Source organism: Drosophila persimilis, unplaced genomic scaffold (assembly GCF_003286085.1).
Source record: "Drosophila persimilis strain 14011-0111.01,24,50 unplaced genomic scaffold, DperRS2 tig00000124-arrow-pilon, whole genome shotgun sequence".
Classification (NCBI taxonomy): domain Eukaryota; kingdom Metazoa; phylum Arthropoda; class Insecta; order Diptera; family Drosophilidae; genus Drosophila; species Drosophila persimilis.
In genome coordinates this window covers 1,143,998-1,169,501 of record NW_020825294.1, presented here as the reverse complement: position 1 = coordinate 1,169,501, position 25,504 = coordinate 1,143,998, and the positions used below count along the sequence as shown (strand labels likewise).

General features: G+C 46.7%; 11 protein-coding genes across 13 annotated transcripts; 4 read left to right on the top strand and 7 right to left on the bottom strand.

Annotated features, from left to right (window-relative positions):
• Window positions 1–111: 111 nt before the first annotated feature.
• On the bottom strand, window positions 112–3,332 carry LOC6593433 (interference hedgehog). The gene is made up of 2 exons (XM_002019082.2): window positions 3,160–3,332; window positions 112–3,088 (listed from the first exon to the last, which is right to left on the bottom strand). Exon 2 carries the CDS (start codon window positions 3,077–3,079, stop codon window positions 359–361), a length of 2,721 nt encoding a protein of 906 aa, XP_002019118.1. The 5' UTR covers window positions 3,080–3,088; window positions 3,160–3,332; the 3' UTR covers window positions 112–358.
• A 951-nt stretch (window positions 3,333–4,283) lies between these two features.
• On the bottom strand, window positions 4,284–5,131 carry LOC6593434 (YEATS domain-containing protein 4). The gene is made up of 2 exons (XM_002019083.2): window positions 4,568–5,131; window positions 4,284–4,509 (listed from the first exon to the last, which is right to left on the bottom strand). Exons 1-2 carry the CDS (start codon window positions 5,091–5,093, stop codon window positions 4,352–4,354), a joined length of 684 nt encoding a protein of 227 aa, XP_002019119.1. The 5' UTR covers window positions 5,094–5,131; the 3' UTR covers window positions 4,284–4,351.
• Window positions 5,132–5,279: 148 nt separating this feature from the next.
• LOC6593435 (cohesin subunit SA-1) lies at window positions 5,280–9,320 on the top strand. The gene is made up of 10 exons (XM_026987576.1): window positions 5,280–5,400; window positions 5,468–5,783; window positions 5,840–6,013; window positions 6,081–6,380; window positions 6,436–6,869; window positions 6,932–7,767; window positions 7,817–8,175; window positions 8,240–8,530; window positions 8,593–9,136; window positions 9,200–9,320. Exons 1-10 carry the CDS (start codon window positions 5,330–5,332, stop codon window positions 9,259–9,261), a joined length of 3,387 nt encoding a protein of 1,128 aa, XP_026843377.1. The 5' UTR covers window positions 5,280–5,329; the 3' UTR covers window positions 9,262–9,320.
• Window positions 9,312–11,306, bottom strand: LOC6593436 (zinc finger BED domain-containing protein 1). Of its 2 annotated transcripts, none has more exons than XM_002019085.2 (3): window positions 11,016–11,306; window positions 9,991–10,953; window positions 9,312–9,929 (listed from the first exon to the last, which is right to left on the bottom strand). In XM_002019085.2, exons 1-3 carry the CDS (start codon window positions 11,259–11,261, stop codon window positions 9,318–9,320), a joined length of 1,821 nt encoding a protein of 606 aa, XP_002019121.1. In that variant the 5' UTR covers window positions 11,262–11,306; the 3' UTR covers window positions 9,312–9,317. The 2 variants fall into 2 exon arrangements, with proteins under 2 accessions (XP_002019121.1, XP_026843378.1); XM_026987577.1 differs by having other exon boundaries at window positions 9,991–10,950.
• A 148-nt stretch (window positions 11,307–11,454) lies between these two features.
• On the top strand, window positions 11,455–13,508 carry LOC6593416 (mini-chromosome maintenance complex-binding protein). The gene is made up of 3 exons (XM_002019086.2): window positions 11,455–12,675; window positions 12,742–12,985; window positions 13,044–13,508. Exons 1-3 carry the CDS (start codon window positions 11,480–11,482, stop codon window positions 13,425–13,427), a joined length of 1,824 nt encoding a protein of 607 aa, XP_002019122.2. The 5' UTR covers window positions 11,455–11,479; the 3' UTR covers window positions 13,428–13,508.
• On the bottom strand, window positions 13,425–14,621 carry LOC6593417 (ZZ-type zinc finger-containing protein 3). The gene has a single exon (XM_002019087.2). It carries the CDS (start codon window positions 14,586–14,588, stop codon window positions 13,506–13,508), a length of 1,083 nt encoding a protein of 360 aa, XP_002019123.2. The 5' UTR covers window positions 14,589–14,621; the 3' UTR covers window positions 13,425–13,505.
• A 130-nt stretch (window positions 14,622–14,751) lies between these two features.
• LOC6593418 (hydroxymethylglutaryl-CoA lyase, mitochondrial) lies at window positions 14,752–15,916 on the top strand. Its single transcript, XM_002019088.2, has 2 exons — window positions 14,752–14,852; window positions 14,913–15,916. The coding sequence occupies exons 1-2, from the start codon at window positions 14,793–14,795 to the stop codon at window positions 15,834–15,836; spliced, it is 984 nt and encodes a 327-aa protein (XP_002019124.1). The 5' UTR covers window positions 14,752–14,792; the 3' UTR covers window positions 15,837–15,916.
• On the bottom strand, window positions 15,873–18,401 carry LOC6593419. 2 transcript variants are annotated; one of them, XM_026987812.1, is made up of 4 exons: window positions 18,331–18,401; window positions 17,550–17,905; window positions 16,228–17,486; window positions 15,873–16,165 (listed from the first exon to the last, which is right to left on the bottom strand). In XM_026987812.1, exons 2-4 carry the CDS (start codon window positions 17,881–17,883, stop codon window positions 15,929–15,931), a joined length of 1,830 nt encoding a protein of 609 aa, XP_026843613.1. In that variant the 5' UTR covers window positions 17,884–17,905; window positions 18,331–18,401; the 3' UTR covers window positions 15,873–15,928. The 2 variants fall into 2 exon arrangements, with proteins under 2 accessions (XP_026843613.1, XP_002019125.1); XM_002019089.2 differs by lacking the exon at window positions 18,331–18,401 and adding an exon at window positions 18,095–18,279.
• A 262-nt stretch (window positions 18,402–18,663) lies between these two features.
• LOC6593420 (oxygen-dependent coproporphyrinogen-III oxidase) lies at window positions 18,664–20,042 on the top strand. The gene has a single exon (XM_026987541.1). It carries the CDS (start codon window positions 18,742–18,744, stop codon window positions 19,906–19,908), a length of 1,167 nt encoding a protein of 388 aa, XP_026843342.1. The 5' UTR covers window positions 18,664–18,741; the 3' UTR covers window positions 19,909–20,042.
• Window positions 20,043–20,799: 757 nt separating this feature from the next.
• LOC6593421 (small ubiquitin-related modifier 2) lies at window positions 20,800–21,534 on the bottom strand. Its single transcript, XM_002019091.2, has 2 exons — window positions 21,452–21,534; window positions 20,800–21,331 (listed from the first exon to the last, which is right to left on the bottom strand). Exon 2 carries the CDS (start codon window positions 21,268–21,270, stop codon window positions 20,998–21,000), a length of 273 nt encoding a protein of 90 aa, XP_002019127.1. The 5' UTR covers window positions 21,271–21,331; window positions 21,452–21,534; the 3' UTR covers window positions 20,800–20,997.
• A 1,684-nt stretch (window positions 21,535–23,218) lies between these two features.
• Window positions 23,219–25,233, bottom strand: LOC6593422 (U1 small nuclear ribonucleoprotein 70 kDa). The gene is made up of 2 exons (XM_026987322.1): window positions 25,151–25,233; window positions 23,219–25,080 (listed from the first exon to the last, which is right to left on the bottom strand). The coding sequence occupies exon 2, from the start codon at window positions 25,031–25,033 to the stop codon at window positions 23,660–23,662; it is 1,374 nt and encodes a 457-aa protein (XP_026843123.1). The 5' UTR covers window positions 25,034–25,080; window positions 25,151–25,233; the 3' UTR covers window positions 23,219–23,659.
• Between the last annotated feature and the right edge of the window lie 271 nt (window positions 25,234–25,504).

The following is a 25,504-nucleotide window of genomic DNA, read 5'->3' as shown; positions in this document are numbered from 1 at the left end:
GGAGCAAATTCAGAACTTCGTGGATATATACATATGTATATTATAGGATTTTTTGTAGAAGAGGTTTCATTTTAAAGAAGAATTCGTTTATTATCATTAGGAAGCTATCAGTACAGAATTGGATCTTATGTGTATCGAAATTTGGAAGACTTAATGAGAGGTGGACATACAATATGCTAAGTTCTTAAACGATCATGCATGCATAAATCTAATCTAATTAAGTACCTTAAGGCTATGTCGTATTCGCATAAGTACAAACTGTAAAGGTTTTGTCATTTTAAGTCAGAGATAAAACAGAGGTAGAGGAATAGCTAGATACATCGGTTATAGGGATGTACAGACTAAAAAGATCACGAGATTATACGCCCACGCTGTTCAGGCTGCCGGAGGAGAGGTTCTCCGAGCGACTGGAAAGACGCGGCCGCTTCATGATGACTCGTCCAGGCTTGCTGGAGCTCTGCATGCAAGGACCATCCGCCGTCCCAGCCTCGGATGACTGGTTGAGATTATTGTTGTTTCCGCCATTGTTGCCGCCGGAATTTGCACCGCCAGCACGTTCCAGCGTGCGTTGAGAGCGACGTAGCGAAGAGGATGACATTCGCCGGAGTCCCGGGTCGTATTCGTAGGTGGGTTGTCGCTGAAAGTACGCCATATCGTTGTCAGTCTCGAGGCCAGGTGGGTTCTTCTCGTCTAGCTGCTGTTGCTGCTGCTGTGCAAGCGGATTCAGAGTGATGTGAATGTGCCTCGTGCGCTGGCGTTGTTTGTTCGGTGAGCAGCTGCCCAGCGGCACAAAATCCTCACGCAGCTCGGCCATGCGCGGTTTGTTCTGGGTTTGGCCCCGTCCCCGAGGACTCCGACGTCGACACATGCACAGGAAGGCGCTAACCAGCAGAATGAGCAGCAAGGCCCCGCCACCAATTGTGCCCGTGAGCATGGGACTCATGCTGACTGTTTCGTTGTGGCTGGGCTGGTTGTGGCTGGTTGTGTCTCGATCGCCGATTCCTTGAATTGTTGGCTCCTCCGTGGTGCTGGCCCTAGGTCTCTGCGTGCGTCCTTGCTTGAGGGCGCTGAACTCGGAGGCGGAGACAGCACTGAAGGACTGCAGCTTAAATTCGTAGATGGTTGCGGCCTCCAAGGTGGCGATTTGGAAGCTCCTCGCATGAGCACCTTCGATGGTGGCTTTGTAATATTCCCCGGCCGAGGAGGACGGACGATAGTAGGCATAGTAGCCCGTGATTAGATGCTCATCGGCATCGCTGTCGAGGCGCCAGTGCAACACCACAGCCGTCTCCGAGTACTCCTCGATCTCCAGCAGCTCTGGCACCGGCATCGGTTCGAGGGCGGCTCCTGGTTGCAGATAAAACTTGGCCGAAGTGTTGCTCTCCTTGTTGTCATTGTTTGAGTAGACGGCCAGGATGCGGAAGCGATAGGTGCGCTGGGGCTTCAAATCGGTCACCGATGCGGTAAAGCTCTTACCCAGCTCCGAGTTCCATTTGGGCTTGCCATAGGGTATATTATCGTTGGTCGTCTGCCAGTTCTTGCGCTTGCCCTCGCTGATCATGCGGTACTGCACCTTGAAGAAGAGTATGAGAAGGCCATCGTTGCGCGGCACATGCCAGCGGAGCATCACCGATTCATCGGACAGTCGGGTGACATTCGGTGGCGATGGCGGGATCATCTTGGTCGGCTTTTGGCCATGGTTGACGGGCTTCATGGACCGATGGGAGCCAAAGCCCCCACCACTACCAGTCTCTCGGGGCTCACTCTGTATCTGCTTGGGATTCACCTGAAGCAGCGTTCCGGCACTCTGTTCGCCCAGTCTGTTACGGGCAAAGCACTGCACATAGCCGGCATGACGCTTCTGGACGCTGTGTAGGACCAAGTATCCATTGGGCAGCTGTTCAGCCTCGGTGTCATTAATGCTGCTCTCGCCATTCAGCAGCCAGTAGAGCTCTGGAGCTGGCACTCCAGTTGCCTCGCATTCCAGCTGCATGCGTTCCCCCTCGTTGGTAAGATCGGCCCACGGGGGACGCGTTATCCGCGGCGGTACCTCCACTGTCACATTGATAAAATGCTCGAGCGTTGGGCGTACGCCATTGTCCAGGTAGCAAATGTAGGTGCCAGTGTCGTGCCCTTGGACATTGGATATCTCCAGTCCATGGTTGAGCACTCTGGTTCGTTTGTTGTGTATCGCCTCAACCACATCCGGGCTGCTCCACACGGCAGTGGGCGTCGGTGAGCCCACACCGGGACATAGCAGCAGCAGGGTACTTCCTTCTCGTATGGTTACGGCTTGGGACGTTGGTTGACCGCTTAGCAGGTGAGGAGCCTTATTCTGAGATCCTCGACCGGACAGCACCTCCAGTACCATGGAGCTAGAAATTTCGATACGGGCTCCAGAAGCCGGATTGGTGGCCAGACAGGTGTACTTTCCCGCGGAGGCAGTGGAAACGTTTGTCAGAAATAAATTTCCATTGGTGGCAGCCAATTCTGGCTTAATTTCCACTCCATTTCGATAATAGGACCAGCTGGCCGAGGGATTTGAATGCACCTGCTGACCACATGACCAAAGGACAGAGTTTCCCGGGGCCACACGCCATTGCAAGTGAGTCTCCTGCCGGCCCTTAACGCTGGTGTTCGCCAACTCCAGCCTGGCCGTGGTAGAGGTAACCACGAGCGGGCCAAACCAGCCAATACATCGATACTCGCCGACCGTGTCTGGCCGCACAAGGACACGCAGACGGGAAATGGCCGTCTCTTGGGTTACGTTCAGCTTGCCATTGCCCGATTTCAGGTATTTAAATCGGCTGGCTCCCACGGATCCATTGGAATTTGCGGCATTCGGCCAGCGGCGATAGCTCCACTCGAAACCCTCTGGCTGCAAACTGGTCTCGCACTCAAACACCACCTCATCTCCAAGGGGCGCCACAATTGATTCGGGTGCGCGAAGAATTCGCACGCCTGGCGAGGGCGCGGGCGATGGCGACGAGGGAGGGAACGATGGCTGTAAAACCGGAATTGCTTCCAGGCTCGACGTCAGCAGCGAAAAAAGCAGAAGCGACGACGTCAGCGGCGACATTGAGAGGGACTGAAAATGGTAAGGCATAGGTATACCCAAAAATATATAACCAAAGCCTAATCCAAATCTTTGGCACTCACTGTATTTCGTATCTTTTGGTGGCTTGAGAAACGCGTTTGCGTTTGCGCAGTTAACAAATTTCACTCTTGAGAATCACGCATCACCGTTCGTTTATATGGGTCTGTATGTATCCATATTCATGTGTACGCTGTTTATGCACATTATACGTTAACGACCAGACATTCGAGCCATAAAATCATTGTCTTTTAATTCAGCATTCGATTTTCGAAGCCACCGACATGATGCACTCAACAAGTCAAATAAACAATAGCATTTTATTGTTCTGCCCCTCAGAAATATACCGAAATATACTGACTAGTTGTTTGTATTCAAGTACCATCATATTCCTCGTTTTTGATATTCGCTTGAATGTTACTAGCTAGCTAGGACCCTCAGCTCTGAAATCATAATTTTATTCAATTGATCAATCAATTTCCTACAAGACTAGCGAGTTTTAAGTTCTTATCGTTACTTTATAAACAAGCTAAAACGCTCAATTCGATGCTGATCACCAGTATTCGATGTGTCTTGTGACATGGCTAAATGGCATATACTGGAAAAGACTAGAAAATACTATGAAAAGTATAAAATTTTGCAAGGTGTGTGAGCTAGACATGGTGGCAAGAAAATAAGTGTGACCACGGAAATTCCGATTCCGATATCTACCGATGAAAAACGAACTCAGCCCACTTAACTAACTTGACTAAAACAAGGTTGATATTTATCCTGATCCCGATACTCATCCCATTCTTGGTCTCCATAAGAAAACAATAAACTGCTAAAGAGTTTTAGCCTTCATTGCAGCCAGAGATGACAAACATTTCCGCTATTCTATAATACCCTTTTCTCTAGGGTATGCCGAATGTTGTTTTACAATACATTTTTGACGATGCCACGGACAGAATGTCGTGTTATTCCCGAATAATTACGGTATATTCACCTTTAGCGATTGCCCGAATGTCTCCAGCTTTTGGCTAATAGTGTCTCAGCCAAAATGTTATACCTTCCAGGGCCAATTTTCGCCGAATAGCATTCCTAATCTGCTCCACCTCTTGAACTTGAAAATCACGTACATTTCCCGGTAGGTTCACCTTTTCAATAGTTGCGAAATGCAGTTTCAATCATCACCATACGTATATTTATATAATTTATCATATTAATTTATTCTCATTAAATTCTTCGGCAAAACATGGTCGCATGGAGATGCAGGTATTACGTAGGTGCCTTTTGCACTTTAGCCAATTCCGCCTTAAATTTCGAGATTGTTTCCCGTGCAAGCTTCAGCTTGTCCTTGAGTGTTAGAATCTCTCCCTTAACTTTCTTCTTTACATTGACAATGTTGTCCAGCGTTTTAGTCTTCTTTTCTTCAACTAAAATAAACAAATCTATTTAGTACTAATGGCCAAACGGCAAGTGAAAAGCACTTACAGTCTGTGTCATGGCTAAGCAGTCCATTGGAGCTTTGTTCCGAGAGCATTAAATAATGCTGCATGACCTGGGTGGGCTCTTGGAAGACGATTTCTTCATACGATTCCGATACAAGACCCTTCTTGGTGTCCATTGTGGTGGTGGAGGTCAGCTCGCCATCAACGACGGGCGATTGAAAGAGCTTCAGGATGTGGTAGCAGGTCACCGGCCGCTCCGACTGATCATTGAAGTAGATTTTAATAACAACCTCAAACTCACCCCAGCCGGTTTCCGTGACCTCGTATGGGGGCTTGACCACAATGCGATTAGGGTTCGCATAGCTCTCGTGCAGCTTAAAATGCACTTTCTTCACGTAAATGGACATGTCCTCATTGAAGTAGGGCTTCAGATAGACCTTCCACTGGTGCGTGTGTCCGTCCTCCTCACGTTTTTTGCCAAAGGAGCGCGCGATGTTCCCATACACAATAGGCTTGACAATGGTAACGCCCTTGAGCCGACCACCTGAGTCTCCTCCGAAATCAGCCATAGTATAAATTAAATTTATATTTTTTGTTACAAATTTAGGTAATTTGTTGTCATTCTTCTTCTTATCCTCGCCGCTTATATCGATATAAACGCTTCCACCAATCGATATATTTTGCAGTGCAACCCCGCATTCCACCCACTTCTTGTTATAGACGCCTTGGCTGAAAATATAAAAAATATTGTGTTTTTATTAACTATTGAAACCTACTGGCGATAAAATAAATAGTTAAGCAAATAATGATGGCGCGCCGCGGTGGAAAGCGCATTCGGATGGATGATCCGCCCCCAGAGTACGAGGAACTCCACAGGTCCGACAAATGTCTAACTCACCTGGCCAGGTGTTTAGCTAAAAACGGATTTGTTTAATTAATATAGCGATGCTTTAAATGAAAGCACTTCCGATGCAGACAGTCCCACCAAGCGTATGACCAGATTGCGGGCTCGTGGCGGTGTACGGGACAAGCCTCCAATTATCGACGACGACGAGGATGAGTTTTTCGCGCCAATAGCCCGAAAGCGAAAGGCACCAGCTGTCAAAAAGCCGCCCGCAGAGCGAAAGGAACGCGTCGAGAGGCCACGCAAAGAGCCCGCGGAGAGAGCACACCACGAACGGATTGACAACGAAAGAGAGATAACTACAGACGAAAACAGCCTGTACTATATCGTGCGACACTCCAAGAGTCCCATAGCGGTAGGAGCTAATGCCTTTTTCATTAAATGTTTAAATAATATCGTTCTCTGTTGCAGAATATTGTCGACCAATGGATAGAGCAATACAAGACAAATCGAGAAACAGCGCTGGTCGCTTTGATGCAATTCTTTATAAATGCCAGCGGCTGCAAGGGCAAGATATCGGAGGATATACAATATCCAGTGGATCATACAGCAATCATTCGACGAATGACTGAGGAGTTTGACGAGGTAATCCATTTGCCGTAGTGCCACACAATATTCATATCCATCTAACAATCAAAAATTTTATTTGTAGGAAAGCGGTGAATATCCTTTAATCATGACCGGAACCCAGTGGAAAAAGTTCAAAAATCATTTTTGCGATTTTGTGCAAACGCTCGTCAAGCAATGCCAGTACTCCATTATCTACGATCAGTTCCTGATGGACAATGTAATTTCTCTGCTCACGGGATTGTCTGATTCGCAAGTGCGGGCCTTCAGGCACACGGCCACGTTGGCAGCCATGAAGCTAATGACTGCCTTGGTGGATGTGGCTCTGCTTGTCTCGAATAATTTCGATAATGCTGCCAAACAGTTTGAGGCTGAGCGTGTAAAGGTAGTGTCATTCACACTTATCAAATGCAATTCCTTCAATAAAAATTTCTTATTAGTCTCGCGACCGTCGCGCCTCAGATCGCTTGGATTCCCTGATGACAAAACGATCAGAGTTGGAGGAGAACATGGATGAAATCAAGAGTATGCTGACCTACATGTTCAAGTCCGTGTTTGTGCACCGCTACAGGGACAGTCTGCCAGATATACGGGCCATTTGTATGGCTGAGATTGGCATCTGGATGGAGAACTATCCGCAAAATTTTTTGGACGACTCTTACTTGAAATATATTGGCTGGACGCTACACGATAAGATTGGTGAGGTGCGTCTGCGCTGTCTGCAGTCGCTGCTGCCGCTGTACGAAAAAGAAGAACTCAAGGGAAAACTGGAGCTCTTCACCTCGAAGTTTAAGGATCGAATTGTGGCCATGACGCTGGACAAGGAGTTCGAAGTGTCTGTCCATGCCGTCAAGTTGGTGATCAGTATATTAAAGTAAGTATTAAAGTATACATTTTTGGCAATATTCTATACAAATTAATTTGAATTGGATAAAGAATCCATCCAGAGATTTTGGCCGACAAGGATTGTGAGATTGTGTACGAGCTGGTCTATTCGTCCCATCGTGGCGTAGCCCAGGCGGCCGCCGAGTTTCTAAATGTTCGATTATTTCATCTGACCAACGATATGGAAGAGACTAAGACCAAACGAGGCAAGGTACGCCTGCCAAATACTCCTTTAGTGCGAGATTTGGTTCAGTTTTTCATTGAATCCGAGCTGCACGAACATGGCGCTTACCTGGTGGACTCCTTCATCGACAGTAATGAGATGGTCAGGGACTGGGAATGTATGACAGATCTGCTGCTGGAAGAGCCGGGTCCCAACGAGGAGCTCCTCGACAACAAGCAGGAGTCGACGCTCATTGAGATCATGGTTAGCAGCGTCAAGCAATCGGCCTCTGGGGAGGTTCCAGTGGGACGTGCAAGTAATCGGAAATTCACATTCACCGCCAAAGAGCTCAAGGCCATTCAGGACGAGAAGGCCAAGCTGACGGAGCATTTTATTGTCACGCTACCCGCCTTGCTAGAGAAATATCAAGCGGACAGCGAAAAGTTGGCCAATCTCTTGGCCGTTCCCCAGTACTTTGATCTCAATCTGTATACGACAAATCGTCAGGAGAGTAATCTGCAGGCACTGCTCGATAAAATCAATCAGGTAATGAGCATGCACACTGGCAGGGATGTGTTGGAGACATGCGCCAAGACCCTGGAATGCCTCTGTGCCGAGGGTAGTGCCACCTACACGCGTTGCAACATTGCCCGCTCCAACATTATCGAGAGCGCTGTCAATAAGTACAAGGATGTCATCGAAGAGTGGCGCAATTTGATTCAGGGTAAGGCTATATATTTACGTGTTTCAATTTTAATGTGTGGAATTTTTAGGTGAGGAGACCCCCAACGAGGATGATATCTACAATATAACCATCGCCTTGAAGGTTCTCTCCATTCTGTATTCCTCGCACAATCTCAATCCATGGGATTTGTTCAAGTCCCTGTTTCAGGACGTTGAGGAGGCGCAGTCCAAGGACAATGTCGAACGTTGCCTTCCCAACGAAGCTCTGGCTTATTGCATTGAGGCCTGCTACTTCTCCATTAGCTGGGGCCTCTACTACGTGGAGAACGACTGTGAAGCGCTCAATGTGGCCGATGTGGTGGCTGAGCTGCGCAGCAATTTAGATAGCTTCATGTCGGCCTGCTTTGAGCTAACACGTGATGGACCCACAGTGCAAATACAAGAGGCGGTGCGTGCAAAACATGGCTTAATTATCAAGCGGGAATCATATTTTAAATTCCATTTTCTTGCAGGCATACCAATCCATCTGTGATCTCCTGATCATTTTCTCCGATCAATTGGGACGCAGCGAGATCGAGCACATACGTAGCTTGGAGTACAAGTCGCGGATGGATGAGCATCTCATACTGGACAACTTTGTGCAGCATTATGTTTTCTCGCTGAAGCAAGATGCCGTCCAGGACGAGACGCGCATCGAGGAATTACACAAGAAGCGAAACTTCCTTGCGTGCTATTGCAAACTGGTGGTCTACAACATCATACCCACAATGCGAGCAGCCACAATATTTAAATATTATGTTAAGGTGAGTCATCCACGTCCTTCTAATAGTAAGAGGAAGGCCTAACAGAATCTTTTATCTTTCAGTGCTACAATGATTATGGTGACATAATTAAGGCCACGCTAGGCAAAGCACGTGAGATCAACAAAGTCAACTTTGCCATGACCCTGCTTCTCAGTTTAATCACTGTATTCAAGACGCTCCTCGAGCAGAGCGAAGACGGCACAGTATCAAAGAGTTCACAAGAGTTTCTCGACCTTAAAGAGTTGGCCAAGCGATTTGCTCTGACTTTCGGCTTCGATGCGCTCAAGAATCGCGATCCGGTGGCGGCCATCCATCGCGGTGGCATCTATTTTGCTGCCAACAAGCAGCCCGATGATCCAGTGCGGGCACCCACACGTCTTTTGTTCCTGGAGGTGCTCAACGAATTCAACTACAAACTGCTGAAGCAGGACAAGAAGGTGATTATGAGTTTCCTGGACAAGATCATACCACCTGGCATGCCATCGAGTCGTGCAGAGGAATGGCAGCCCTTGGCTTTATATCGAAACTCTTTGCTGCATGGGGAAACGGATCAAACGGCGCCAGTTGCCACACGACGGGCTTATGTACGCAAGCGGCGTGATCATGGTAAGAAAGGCAATTATCTCGTTTAATATAAACAAAAACTAAAACAATAATATTTTTATTTAGATGAAGATGAAGAAGAGGAAGAAGATGAGGAGGAGCATAATGATCCCGACTACAGGGGCTAAAAATAATAATTAACAATTCAACTAGTTTTAAGATTAAAGTATACAAATCTCAGCTTTTACACTCTGTTGTCGGAGACCTTAGAGTTGGACTTGATGAACAATATTTTGGATACACTTTCGGGACTCAAATGCCCCTGCATATCACTATACAAATGTGAAGATTCGCCAAACAATGCCTCGTTGGACGCACTCGCTGCCGGAGCGGAAAGAAACTGCCGAACAATCCTATACAGGGGGCTGTATTTGATGTTTGTTTTCCACCAAATCAAAGGATCCATGCTCCTCTCAATTCTTGGCTCGGAGTTGTATAGATATAGGAGGTTCTTAAACTGCGACTGAGAGCTAAAGGATGTGGTGGCTGTCTGATTATGGGCAGAGCCAGAGGCCAGTATATTATCCAAAATGGTATCAATCTTTGATTCATTTTTAATTTGCGAAGAAGATATTTTAACTTTTTGCAAAGAAGGCTGACCCTCGTCGTTTCCTTGGATGCTGGTTAGCTGCTGCAGCACTTCGTTGGTGACCAGTTGCTCTTCGCGATCGTTGAAGAAGGCTTGCTTGTAGCGCGGATCCAAATATGTGGCCACCAGATATTTTATATCTGTGGTAATATGAGAGAACTTCATTTCCAGTTCTTCTAGCAGTTTACGGGCAAAGCTGCAAATGGTCTGTAAAAATGTATTAGGATATGTAGAAATTTATTTGCTTTGTTTTATAATGAAAGATTACCACTGAGGACACAAAATTGTGGACATCTGTTCGAAGAGAATCCCTCAAGGCAGCCACAAGCGGAATCACCGAAGAGGCGGTCGTTGAAGAATCGCTCCACATTTTGATGATCTCCTCGCAAGGCTGCATTACTTTCTTGCACAAATCAATGTCCAGCCATTCATCTGGATAGATTTGGACCAGACTATTTTCCTCGGCGTACAGCGAGAGAGCGTCCTTCATCTTGAGCACACGGCCCATAATGTCGAAAATGGAGTTCCATCTCAAGGGACTTTCGGCGATGATTGAGCACGGCTCTTGTTTAAGGCGAATCTCTTGAATGAATTTCAGCTGCTCCTGGGCCATCGTGGAGGACGCAAAATGCTCAACAATTTGCTTGCATTTCGAGTAGAGATTCTGGAGCTGTTGGTTCTCTTGCAAGGCGAATCTCACACACATTTGCAGGCGTGAGACAGAGCAGTCGGGAAGTGCTCCGGCCAGAGCAGTTGCCTCATCTCGGATAATGCAATGAACCTTCTCTCTGGAAAGCTCCATATCCAAACCTGAGATCAAACCCTGAATACAATAGGCCACTCTGTCGGTGTCCTCATAGCTAAGAGCCTCGCATTTGAGCGTAAATCGCTGAGCCTTGAAATCACTCGTGACACCAAAACACGAGAGGCTAAGCAGGCCATCGTTATTGGCCCACCAGAGACTGGTGCTCAGCGATATAGCACCTAGCAGATCCACCTGCTGCTTCACCTGAACGTGAAGTCTATTGTGGATATCGCGGCACAATATATTCTCATAGTAGCCCCTCGCTTTGATCACATATCCCGAGTGCAAAACTTTCACAAAGTTTATGAATCCGGGGCCTTCTATCAAGTCGAAGGAGTGATTGAGAAACATTTGCGCCAAATGTTCGTCACAGCGCGCAAACAACTGATCTTCATTGTCCATTTCCAAGGGATCAGGAGCGATCTTCTGATTTCAAAATGTAGCTATATCATGAGGGAATATCTCAGGGAACAGATTGAAATACTCACATGCAGTTTCAGTTCCAATTGTGATGTAGGATGCTGTGGCAACCTATAAGTTACTTCTCTTTTCACTAAGCACCTGATATCTTCGGCGAGTGTTTGAAACTCCACAGGGTGCTTGCTTTTCAAATGGTTCCTCAGGCAGGTGGTGCCTCTGCCCTTTCTCGAGTAATTTCTGTTGCATAGACAGCATGTGGCCACCGTATCGTTGGCCTTGTAGAAAAACTGCCAGACATTGCTTTTCTTGCTCATAGTTTTTGTATCAAATTCCTACGTTTTGCGGATGTTGTTCACATCCGCCTCTACATCCGTTTTGGTGTGGCTTCTGCAGCCCTGTTTTGCGGAGCCATCGTCCAGGTCCACATCGCTATAAATTCATCGATACTTGCCACTTTTGGCGCGCTATCGACACAAGACGTAGAGCAGCTGCTGAGTTTTTGTTTGTTATTTGCGAATTTTTTCAAAATATAATGCCTTGTTCAATGGATATGCCAAGTACTTCCAACGGATTGGACCACTACAGCCAAAGGGACCCATCCGAGTTGAAGGAGCTGCTTAAGGATTCAACTGCATGGCACGCCATTCCTTTGCTAAACTACACGCCGTTGCATAAACTGAAGGATCAGACTTTGGTGCGTTTCCGGGGCATGATTCAGGACATGATGGACCCGGAAATCTATTTGGAGCGCTATGAAGTGAAATCCTCGGACGGAAGCAAGCGTCTACAGCACGGCCAATACCATGATTGCTTAAAGCTGGCAACGGGCGAATCAATCGACTACAATGCCGAGAGCAATGTGCATGGCGAGAGGCGTACACTGTTTGTGGTTTCAGTGCCAGGCCTGAATGATTGGACCAAGGAACACGAAGGCAAGTGCAGTCCCCAGCCCAAGTTGCTCAGCCAAACGCAATCGCCAAACAATGCCAAAAAGCGTACTTTGGATGACCAGGAAGCCATGGATGTAGAAGATGATAACGATACTTTGCTCAAACGAAAATGTGTTGAGGGGACCAAGTCAGACTCATCGGGGAACTCATCGGCCGCTGCTCCAGCCGTGCTCGGCTCTGAGTATTTGATAAATTCTCCCTTGCCCAGTCGACCCAGCATGGCCTGCATGGTGAAAGTGTACGAAGACTTTGATAGCTATAAACTGAATTCCCTGGTCGACTTTGTTGGTTTCCTATCAGTCGATCCCTCGCTGGATGCCGCCACCATAGATACGGAGGGTTTTGATAGCCTAAGCGAGCTGCAGGCCACACATCCATCGCCCTTCCTCATACCACGTGTGCATGCCTTTGCAGTCCAGCATTTGCCGCACGCCAATCCGCTGCTGGACAAGAGTCTACAACAGCCGGCGGACGCTAGTGCCAGCGAAGATCTATCACAGACCAGCGTGCACAAAGATTTACGGATGCTTCTGAAGCTCTGCCTGTTTGACGATGACTTGGCTGCCGAGTATTTGCTTTCCCATTTGATTTCCTCGGTGTACAGTCGCTCCGAGATGCAGAGCATTGGAAAGTTTTCCCTAAACATATGCAACTTGCCCAAGGAATCACTGGCACAGTATACAACAAAGCTGTACCAAGTACTGGAGCTACTTTTGCCAGCCAGCCATTACCTGGCCATGACTCTGGAGACAATGAACACGGCTGCCTTTGCCCCCAAGTAAGTGAGGCATAAGCCTTGATCGTGAATATGAACATGTATGATTAACAATCCTTGGCCCAACAGAAAGGATTACGAGACCAACAAGCTGGTCTCTGGCATGCTGCAGCTAGCACCGCACACTCATCTGGTGCTGGACGAGACGTACATGCAGCAGGGCAAACTGGAGTCGAATGGCGTCCTTGCCATCCAGCACTTGGCGCACCTGATCAACAGCCAGGAGCTAAAGTGCGATTTCCAGTACTATCAGATTGACTACCATGTGAACATTCCTGTGCTTGTCCTGAGCGAAGGACGCAGTATGTTACCGGTACAGCATACAGCATTTCATGTGCGATTGGATTTCAAATCAAATACCTCTCTTACAGAGCGACTTCGTGTTGCCTATTAACGCCGATGCCAAGGCCGTGGAACTGCTGGATGAATCTCTGAAGGCGGCCCACCACTACTTGCAGCCAGCGCGCCTCCAACAGTTCCGCAAGTATTTGACCTTGGCACGCATCAGTCCGTTTAACGTCAGCGAGGAACACACCGAGATGATTCAACAGGATTTCGTGGATATGCGCAAGGCGAATGCCAAGAGCAATGCGGATGATCTGCATGGCTTGTTGGTGCTTTCACGCCTTCTGGGCATTGCCCGTGGAAAAAATGCACTGGACAAGGAAACTTGGCAGCTGGCGACCGAGTTCGAGGCCAAGCGGCGACAGCGGCTACAGGCATTGCCGAAGTCAACCGTCCAGCTGCGTAATTAATTTGGTTTCAACATAGAATTTACTCATTTTTTATTGTCTTATTATAATGTTTACAAATAAGTATTAATTGGAAGAAAACTATGAGTCCTGATCCACAACAACTTCGTGGCCCATATGCTCGAAGCGTTCTTCGATCAACTGACCGGCCAGACAGTCGCCGCATAAATTTATATGGCAATAGCAGCTATCACAGCGCCAGTGCGTCCTGGTCACAGACGCCGCCTCACATTCGGCGCACTTGGGCGCCATCGGATCGGGATTGTAGCCATCTTCGATTTGCTGTTTCTCTTCGAGTACGGCCGTGAGAAGTTTCAGACGCAGCTGCTCCTTACGCTTGGCCTCTTTATCCAGATCGCCGTCCAGGCCATCGGTCTCGGCCTTGGGTTCCAACTTGGCTTGTGGGAATGCGGGCGACAAAGCGCCCGCAGGAGACTGCCCTCGCAGTTCGTCCAGTGTTATATCATCCTCGGGCATTTGCAGAGATATATTCTGGGCAGGAAAGAACGTAGATCGGCGTATATTGAACTTGGGTTTGGTCAGGGGTGGTCGGCGATATTTGGGCAGGCGACCTGGTACCGGCATGCCAGCTTCGTGTAGCTTCTGGAAGTACTTCTGTATGCGACTGAACACCTGCTGCGTTGTCCGATTCCCCAAGGCTTTGGCTATCTTCGCAAAGCGTCTGCTTTCCACCTCCTCCGGCGGATACTGAATTAGCAGCCGCTCCAAATGTCGCTGCTCCTCGTTGGTCCAGAGGCGGTTGTGGTGTTTAACCGACCGTCCGATATTGCTGTCGTTCACTGTTTCCGGGGACTGCGGTAATTCTGGAGTGTAAGAAGCCATCTGATTTGTGGAAACTCCGGCTCCGTCCTTGGCCGTCAATGTGGGTAGCTCTGGCAAGGGCGCTATGACTATATAGTTGTCCGATATCAGCGGCTCGTTGCTGCGTAGTTTGTCTAACAATAGCTGCGGATTGTTCAGGTAAATTTTCCTAGTCGCTTCTAACTCATCAATCTGCTGGTGGACACGAATGCGTTGGGCTTGCAACACCGCAATGGTGCGCAATATGCTGGAATAGCACTCATTGCCACGGAGAGCCAGGTGCTCAGACTCAAAATGAAACACGTCCTCATCCTCCGGGGCAGAATCATCCAGGTGTTCCATTTGAATATAGTCTAAATTAGTTTTAAAGCACCAAACCGCCAAATTTTCAGAAAAATCAACACATATGTTTGTGCATTAGTGATGATATAAATATATCAATATATCATTATTAGTATCGATGCTTTTGTTGGAAATATATCGATCGTGCTGATAAGAAACAGCTGGTGGGCAAGTCGAAAATACGTAACATTTTAATTTAGCAATATGCCAATGCCACGAATTCTCCTCCCAGCATACCGATCTCTGGCTTCCTTCACTGCCAAGGTACTAGCTTAGCCAAATAGATCAATCTCATATGAATATTAACCCTACAATAACACACAGCGCACGGCGGTTACAAGTCAATCGAACCAGGTGCGGATTGTGGAGGTGGGTCCACGGGATGGACTTCAAAATGAAGCAAAGATCCTGCCAGCAGCAACGAAAATTGAGCTGATCGATCGGCTATCCGAAACCGGCCTGACCACCATTGAAGCAACAAGTTTCGTGAGCTCAAAGTGGGTTCCCCAAATGGGAGACAATTCAGAGGTATTTCGAGGCATTCGCAAAGTGCCAGGGATCAACTACCCGGTGCTCACACCGAATCTCAAAGGGTTCGAGAGTGCGCTGGCAGCCGGTGCCGAGGAGGTGGCCGTCTTTGGAGCCGCTTCTGATGCATTTTCCTTGAAAAATGTCAATTGCACAGCCGCCGAGGCAATCGAGCGCTTCAAGCCAGTTCTGAAAGCATCCCAAAAGCATGGAGTTCGTGTTCGTGGCTATGTATCTACAATAGTAGGTTGCCCATACGAGGGAGCCGTTGCGCCGAGTGCTGTGGTGAGAGTAGTCGAGGCTCTTTATGAGATGGGCTGCTATGAGATTTCTCTGGGCGACACCATTGGCGTGGGAACGCCCGGCAGCATGCGTCGAATGCTGGACGAGGTAGCCCGAGCTGTGCCCGCTGAGAATCTGGCTGTTCATTGCCACGATACTTATGGCCAGGCTCTGTCCAATATCTTGGTGTCACTGGAATACGGAATACGCGTGGTGGACTCTTCTGTTTCTGGCCTTGGTGGTTGTCCCTATGCCCGGGGAGCATCTGGCAATGCAGCCACCGAGGATGTGGTCTACATGTTGCACGGAATGGGACTTAATACAGGCGTTAATCTCGACAAACTCATTCAAGTTGGCCGCTACATCTGCACGGAGTTGGGCCGCCCCTCCGAGTCAAAGGTTAATCGCGCCTGGAAGGGTCCTGCAGTGAAGCAGTAGATAGATCTGGATCTCCAGAAACGGCAAACGATGGCATTTACTAGAAATAGTTACACAATACATTTATTTTTGATGCAACATTCAGATATTTCTTATTTGCTCGAAAATTGCTGAGCATCTCGAAGGGTATACATGGAGATGTCGCCGGAGGCGAGCGACAGATCGGCCAAACTTTCATTGGCAGGGCGTGGAATGTGCGATACGGGGGCATCACTAGGTAGCTTCATTTTACCATCATGACGGAATACTTTTGGCTCAACGGCCGTGTTCAAATACTTTTGAATTTTCTGCACATTGGGCATCGGTATGGGCGTGCGTTCATCGATCACCTGCCAAATGTCTGTGGGGTTACAGAACCTACCAACGATTTCAATTCAATTTCTCAACTTACGTGCTGTAGCTCTGAAGATATGTACGCCTTTTTGGGCAGTAGTTGAGATGCGGATACGATGTCCAGTTCGTTGCGTATTCCCGCCGAAGTGGAAGCAGCAGGCTGCAGCAAACGGGACTCCTGTTCCAGTTCAGTAATGGCCAAAGTGCTAAAGACATCTGTGCTGGTCTGACGGAAAGTACTCATCAGCGGTGTCGTACCAGACATTTGAGTGTATGTGCGAATGGGACTAATAATGTCATCATAGGGCTGCTTCAATTGGCGCTGACGACGCTGGGGAATGCCCGATGGTGTGTTTAAGAAGGTATGTGGAGTCTTTTTCACATGCATATTAATGTCATAGCGAGGTGGTATTTTGCTTTTACTCGGCGACTGCATCACATTTTGCGGCTTGTTATTGCTGCGTAGAGGCACAGGCCGCTGCAGAAATTCGGTGGCAGCAGTCTTGAGCAAACGCTTGGGTGACATATCAAATGTATTCTGTTTCTGAAGAACTGGGCTCTTGGGTTTGGCTACGGTTGCTGGAACTGGAGCAGCGGCAGCAATGTACTCCAATCCTTTTTGCATCATATACTGAATTTCCTCGATTGTATCATTGAAATGCATCGAGTTCTCTTTGTTTTCTTCTGCTTCATCCGCGAATGCCTCTTCCTTAATATCAAAAATAGGCGCTTTATCGTTAGAAATGCCCTCCTCCTCGTCGGACGATGATAATTCAATTATTGTATTCTCAACATCATCCGATTCATCATCATTTTTGGAGGGAGACGCCAGCTCTATTAAGCTGCCATGCAAATCACCCAGCAGCTCGCGCTCTTCTTCCTTGGACATGTTGAGCGGTTTGGCTTTCTTAATTGCCGCATAGAACAGGTCATCGACGTTGAGAAGAGTTCCACCTATGGAACTAGACTCTGTGGCCGTTTCATAGGAGCTGGACACATTTGTCTTCTGGGTTTGAGCACTCTGGAAACTCACGTGTGACGACACATCAGATTCCTGCTCATAGGCCTCGATTATGGTCGAGGGGCGCAGCAGACCCACCATCTTTACGGGCGAGACATTCTTTTTTGCCTTTGGCTCTGGATTGGAGTCCTCACTGCAGGCCAGTGTCTGGTCACTATCCCAAAAACGTGAGGGTGCCTCAACGTCCTCAAGCTGTGTGCATTCCACTCCCTTGACCGGACTCTCGTTGTCCAAGTGATCCTCAGAGCCGATCTGCTCCAACATGCGACGCAAGAACTCAATCTCCTTCTGGGCAGCTACAAAAATGTTTAATTTCTATAGGATCTCTAATGGCATAGGCTCTTTTTCTTTTTACTCACTGTCTTCACCGCTGAGATCACGTATGCCGCTATTCTCCTTGGCCATGGCAAGAACATGTTTTTTGTCCTCACTGTGCAGGTACTGAAACAGGGTGCTATCAGGATCGGATGCCGTCTTATCGCACATGCGTTCAAAGGCATCAAAACTGTCATCACCATGTTCCGAAGCATCTCCAGTGGCCATGGATTCGTATATGGTGTCGTCACCCATATTGATTGTGGTTGCAGCTTCCGCCTGCTTCTGCTGCTGCTCCTTCTTTAACTTTCTCGCCTCCAACAATTTCTTCAGGTCCTCATCAATATCCAGGCTGTAGCGCTGTTCCTTAGATTCCATTTGTGCAGATTTTTTAGGTACTCTGAAAAATTGAAACTTATCACAAACCGGATGGATGTCAATTGCTACTCTAATAATTCTATGGTTACTATGTCATTCTCAAGGGATATGTTTTTTTCATGCATACAGTCGAAAATATAATAATTTTAGTTTCTAAATAATAAGAACAACACTATTACTATCCAATGGTAAGGGGGAGTCTGGTATTTACCGATTGGCCAGAAGGTGATCACGCAGTTTCTGACGCCAAGCCTCGCTGTCTTGAAATTTGTTAAGACCAGACATTTTTTTGCCTGTTTTGCAGCTTGTGTGTTTGTGTGTTTGCGTGTGCCGGTCCTTAGTGCACAAATCGAGAGAGCATTCGGTGTAAGCGTTACAAATAAACTCAAAGCGCCTCTAGTTGTTTAACGTTTTTGGTTTATATTCTTAACAATTAACATACCATACCTTTAATTTACAAATAGTGAAGCGAGACGCTACTCTTTAAATGTTTTCGTTGACGCGCTGCCGATCAGAAAGGTACTCGCAAGTAGTTATCGAACGACGCTCTGTGGCGGTCGGTATTTTTAAAATCGATGCCTTGCTTTGTTGAATATGAATGAAATTAGAATGAATTGAATTGCAAAGCCTAGGCTCTCTATGCTAAAATATTTTAGTCTATTTTTACAATTTACAAAAATTTTTCAAACAAAGAATGCGAGAATATTTGTCAAAATGTTTTTTATGGAGTGTCACTTTTAGGTGTCGATACATCGATTGCAAGCAGTCTTCAAATGCCGGTGAAAAAAGATAACAAACAAAGTGCACTTTTAGAGGAAAAATTAATCACTAAAATTTGTAAGTAGGCTCTGGAGCAACATGAACGTAATACGGCACACAATGTCCCTGGTGTCGTTGGGCGTGTTTCAGCTCGGCCGACGGACCAGGAGCCAGCATTTCCGTGGCTTTCTGCTCGGCACGGGGCTGGGGCTGTCGGCCTTTTCATCGGTCACGTACGCACAGGCGGAGGCCGAAAACGCAAAGGTCAAGAGAAAGCTGGATACGTCCAGGTTCATGGCCGAGCCGATAACAGATGCCGCAGTCCTGTTGGGGGACAAGGCCAACATGCGGCACAGAATGGAGCTGATGATTATGGAGATTCAGGCGGAATTCTGCCGCGCCTTGGAATCGGAGGAGATGTGTGGCAAGAAGTTTCAGGTGGACCGTTGGCAGCGAGAGGAGGGTGGCGGCGGCATTACCTGCGTTATCCAGGATGGCGATGTTTTCGAGAAGGCGGGAGTTAACATCTCGGTGGTCACAGGCTGGTTGCCACCAGCTGCTGTTCAACAGATGCGCTCCCGTGGCAAGAACCTGACGGAGGGCGCCAAACTACCCTTCTTTGCCAGCGGTGTGAGCGCTGTGATCCATCCACGCAACCCACATATCCCAACTATCCACTTTAACTATCGCTACTTTGAGGTGGAAACACCAGATGGCAAAAAGCAATGGTGGTTCGGGGGCGGCACAGACCTCACACCGTACTACCTGGACAAACAGGACGCTCGCCACTTCCACCAGACTCTGAAGTCTGCCTGTGACGAACACGACACCTCCTACTATCCCAAGTTTAAGAAGTGGTGCGATGACTACTTCCGCATCAAGCACAGGAGCGAGAGCCGTGGCATTGGCGGCATATTCTTTGACGACATCGATTCACCCAACCAAGAGGCTGCCTTTAATTTTGTGACTGGCTGTGCTAAGGCCGTCATCCCGTCTTACATGCCCCTTGTACAGAAGCACAAGAACCGGGAGTATGGCAACAATGAGCGGCAGTGGCAATTACTTCGCCGCGGCCGCTATGTGGAGTTCAACCTCATCTACGATCGCGGCACCAAGTTCGGCCTATACACGCCCGGTGCGCGCTACGAGAGCATTTTGATGTCACTGCCCCTCCATGCCCGCTGGGAGTACATGCACGAGCCCAAATCCACATCCAAGGAGGGTGAGCTAATGAAGGTTCTGAAGAATCCAAAAGATTGGGTCTAACCCATGACATGAGTTAATTTTTATGTGGGAAAATGGTGCCTTTCAAATAGAAATACATACACAAACAGACAGATGCACACATAATTACATATGGGCATTTTTAAAATAAATATGAGCCAAATTTTTACGTTTTACATAATGAAGTTTGAAATTATAGGGATTTGATTAACGGTATAGCCTTAGATACAGAATTTGTAGAATTTGCATCTGATCTATGATCCACATGTTCTTAAGTAAGTTATCTGGAATATTCTAAGTAAATGGGAGTACATGCATACATAAATCCATTTGTATGTCTATCTACGCTTGAAAATGTTTTGTCTCAACTGTACATTATTTTGTAGATTGAGAAAATATCCGTTCTTGGTATACATACACATCTCCATGTGCAGTAGATTTTTCAAACACTGTTGCACTTCTCCAGACACACACACACACACACATAAAGAACATCTGCAATCAAATTTCAAGATGGTGGATTTTTAAGGGTTATGTCCGTCTATCTAGAAAATTCCGTAAAATGACGTCATCTAACCAATTTTAAGGTTATACCACCAATGCCTATTCAACGTGCATATTTCTCCATCAAATGGAGCGTTCGGTTCAGCCCGATTTTGTATGTATACCTATTTACACGCATAGGCAATACAGGCATACGCCTGCACACCTACAGCCCTGCCCTCACGCACACTACACATTTTCCCCCCTGAATCACATCTCAGACTGTGCATAAGTGTGTGTGTGTGTATGCCTGCGTCTTTACACGCGCGTAAACCGGGAAATTCGCGCCACCGGCAATTCCTCATGTGGACGGGACGGCAACCCAAGCCGTTTAAACAAATGCAGATTTCTACCCAATAAATTAAGATCATGTATCAGTCAATGGGGGGATTACATAGTTTATAAAATTTTTATTTTTCCTTTCTTGTATGCCATACGTTTTCTTCTGTGTTGTTATGTTCGGTGTGCAGAGTATATCTGCTCGTGTTTCTTCTTTATTTTATGCTTCCTTTTTACTGCATCTGTTGTGGTTTGTTGTTGTTGTTGTTTGTTTTGTAGTACAAATGAAAACTAACTTAACTAATGGGTTTAATAGAAACCGCCGGTCTGCTGCTGGTACACCTCGATGGTGTCGCCTTCCTCCATCTCTAGCGAAGTTGGGGTATCGTTCTCGTTTATAGGCTGGCCATCAAAGCGGAAGCGCACAACCTGCATGGACAGCCCGGCCCTGTCACAGTAGGCGTTCATCAACTTTCGCAGCGGAGTGTGTTTTTTAATTTTAAATTGGACCACGGCATTGTCCTGTCCCAACACCTTCAAGTTGATGTGTTCGGTTTCACCACCTTTCTTTTCGTCAGACATGTTTTTTTCGATGGGTTTTCTGAGTGCGTGAGAGTCAAAAATATGAAATGATGCCGGCGTGCTGTACAAGAAAAAATTGCAAATAACACACAAATTAGTTATTTCAAATCACACACTTCATGCGCGGCTTGCTTGCCACCTCAAAGTGAGTTTTGCAATTATATTTATCTTGCGTTCTTACCGTTTTGCTGCTCGTTTCAAGTTTTAATGCAATTTTTCGCCGCGGCTTCCCTCTTCTACACACACGCCAAAAAATGGTTGTATTCAGTGTGTCCCCAGATTTGCACGCTAGAAATGCCTAAAAATGACCAGAGACGCTAGCTGGCAGGGTTGCAGCGACAGGGTTGATTTTTGTTATCGATTGTTAGAATAAAAACTGTTTAATTTGTTGTTTTAAATAAAACCACTGCACTGCACTACATTGATTGTTCCATATTGCTTCAAATATTTGTAAATTATTTAATTTGTAATTCATATTTTAGATTTAGTAAAAAAAAACACGGAAACTTTACGATAAGTCAAAATGCACCCGTGAAATTTCTCTCATTTACTTTAAATGTGGCTTTGATCAAAATAAAACATCAATGCAGTTTCTAAAATTCTTTTCTTGGGTTTAAGAAAACCCAAGCTTAATTTAAAACCTGTCCTCTGACTATATCGCCACGCGCGTTATCTGCTTATCGATTAATCGAATTGCCCTGAATTAGAACGATTTTTAACCAAACCCCGCACAAATTCAAATTTGTATCTTTTTTACAATTTCAGCAAAAAAAAATATTTTGTTTTAGCTAACTTTTTTTACTGACGATAGAAACACGTTTATTTATCCGCTTCAGTTGAATTAATTTTATTAACTGACCAAACGCTTTTTAACACATACCATTTGATTCTGGCTATTCGACAAGGACTACTTATGCTTAAATTGTTTCAATGCAAAGTTACCCCCGTGTAGTAGTTTCGAACTAAGCAGTTTGCCGAAAATTTGGCAGAGGCTGCTCTGTTGAAGCAAATACAAAAAGAGAATAACCTTTTCCCCAAAGAAAACGCATCACTTATGATCGCCGAAACCAACCTGGACCGACGTGGACCCCTGGAGGACCTCTTATAGCATTTTTTTTTTTTCAGTTACCAACATCAAACCTTTTGCGCTTTTAGCTGTTTTCTTTTCTATACGTGATTTCCGCTGCTAGCTCCCTCTTCTCTTCAGTACGATTCAAAACCAGCCAAACGTACATGAAACGATCGAAATTGTAAAGCGATTACAAACATAGTTTATATGTAGATTGCATCATTCCACCATTAAAGCATTTCCAAATGTGTACCAAACAAAGGAAAACTCCACTCACAAACCTCAAGACTCACTCACGCACTCGTCACGTCGGATTCTTACCCGGAAAAAACTTACAGTCGAAAAATATCAGGAAAATAGGCCCGATTTTAGTAGTAACTTACAAACACCACAGAGAACTCAACCCGACAGGACAGGAGGAGAAGCTATCGTTTCTAGTGTCGTCCTAGAACGGTAAACGCATTGATTAGTGGGTTTTGTGCATTAACTAAATTACCTGATATAAGACTTTTTCTATTGGGGCAAACGGACCAAAAATGGAACTAATTCCCGCGTGTTCTTTGCGTTTATAATTATGTATACTTATGCTTTTGTTTTCACATTGTTCAGATTTTCAATATTGAAAACTGCAAAAAGATAAGAGAAAATAAAAGGCACGGGTTAGTGCAAAAGGTACAAGAGATTTTTGGGTTTGTTTGTTTTGCGTAAGTAAGAGTAATAAGAGTAAAGTGTGTGTATCCCAGGAACCACCATGGGATAGATACCATGACAAACCAGGATATATACCAAACACCGCAGACTGTAGCCGAACTCAATCCGAATTCCAGTTCCGTCTTGAAACTTCCCTTTGAACCCCCTTACCAAAGGTGGGGAAACAAACACATGTAGGGCTAGCTTTATTTTTACTTACTTTTTCTTTCATTATCAATTTGTTGTTAAGAGTTACTTATAAATTAAAATGTTTTAAGCTATGCACATTAGTGGATTGGATTTGCATCGTTATTGGGTGTTTTTGTTGCTAATGTCGCTCTGCTCTTCTGTACTGTAAAATTGTTGTGTAAAATGGAACCATGGATAATAATAATAATAATAATCATATTAATCCAACCAGGATTGGTCTCTGCCATGAATTTGCAAATAAATTTGAATAAATAGTTACAACCAATAGAAGGCTGGCTTTTTTTTTTAATTATTAACCTCCTGCTCTGCTCCGATCCACTCTGCTCTATTTTGTTCCGGCTCCGGGTCACTGTGCCTGAAAATAGTCAGCGTAGGGGGCATACTTTTAAGAGTCTGGGCATGAATGGGATGAATCCGTCTCTACTGACGCCACCAGCTCTGCTCATTGGCATTTTGCTGGCCATTGTCGGGATTGGGAGCTGCATTGGGGTTTGCATTCGAATTATTGCGTCCGATGATGGGCGGCGGCGGCACACTGAACATATTGTGATGCGCAGGCGGAGGACGGTACTTCTCCTCGTGCTCATCGTCAACCTCGCGCTTGATGGCTGCGTTTTGATAGTCGAACGATGGATAGCCATCGTCGACGGGCTCCTCCTTAATCTTGATGATGTCCATTTCACGGAAATCGGGCTTGCGTTCCTTAACATCGCCGGCCACTCCTCCGCGTTCGCGGTCCTTTCGGTCACGCTTGCGTTCGCGTCGCTCCCTGGAGGAATCGCGCTCGCGCGACTTGGAACGCTTCTTCCTCTTCTCACGTTCACGATCACGGTCGCGATCGCGATCTCTCTCACGGTCCCTCTCCCGCCTGTCGCGGCGGTCGAACTCATCATAGCGTTCCCGGCTGCCGGCGCGACGTTTTCTGCGCTCACGGGACCGGCTGCGGGAACGGTTGCCAGCCACGGCGACACGTCCACGATCACGTTCCCGATCCCTGCGGTCTCTGGAGCGAGACCGCCGTCTGTCTGCCCCAAAGGCAGGACGTCCTCCGGGGGCGCCTCTGGGCTCGACGCCATTGTTGCTGCGACCGCCTGCTCCTTCACGATCCTCGCGCTCACGTTCTAGGCGGTAGCGTTCGCGTTCTCGCTCATTGTCCTCGCGACCAGAGTGCTTGATATTCACGTCGTTGCCACCGCGCCGAGTGCCGCCCAGTCCTCCGCCCAGGCGACGCGGCAGCCAGCCCTTGACTGTGCGGGCCCGTTCTACATCTACCAGGACACGCTTGCTGTCAATCTTCTTACCATCGGCGTGCTTGTAGGCGGCGTGCATGTCGCGCTCGTGCTCGTACTCAATGAAGGCATAGCCCTTGGGTTTACCTGACTCCTGGTCGTGGATCAGGACTATTTTCTTGATGGGGCCATAGAACTCAAACTCACGCCGCAGCTTTGACTCAGATGTGTCGTAGTTGATACGTGCGATAAACAGAGTGCGAAAGGGATCCTCTGTGGCGTTCTTTATCTCAGTGGGATCCCACAGGGCGATTTCTCGCTCTAGCTTGTAGGCCACCTGCTCGGCCTTTTCGCGACGCCTTCGCTCCAGGCGCTCCTGGCGCGTCTCAACCGTCTTGGGCAGCGGTGTGTCCTCGGGATCCTCGAAATCAGTCATAAAGTGGGCCACTCCCAAGTAGCCTCTCGATTTCTTTTCATGTGGCAATTTATCCACCGGCGGCATAAACGGGATGGGATCCCGTGCGGCGAATAACGCCAACAAATTCGGCGGTAGATATTGGGTCATTTTTAAGTAGTTTTTATTACCTTTCCCTGCGTCTCGCCGTTTTCAGACTGTAGGAGAAAAAAAACATTTAGGTTATGTTACGATTTGTTTACCATGAAAATCGCGCAAGGAACCAACTTTAAGCATCCATCCGTCTGGCCAGAGTATAGTTGTACGTACTTAAGTTAAGTACAAACTTCTTAATCAATATCCAATAATTATTTTACAATTTTCTTCACTTTTTCGTCTGGCTTGTGTAGCAGCTTAGGGATGATTTATCTTGACATACGAATATATCGATATAATTTACATTTATTTATATGCGCTGGCAATTTTTGTATGCTGATATCTATGAAACTACTTGTATGAATTTTGAACAAATGGAGGGTATTTTTATGTTCTTTCACATCGTTCGAACAGATATATATATACCAGTGGCTTTTGATTCTAGTTGCATTTTATGTTTCATAGCTCCGACTCCGATTCACAGTG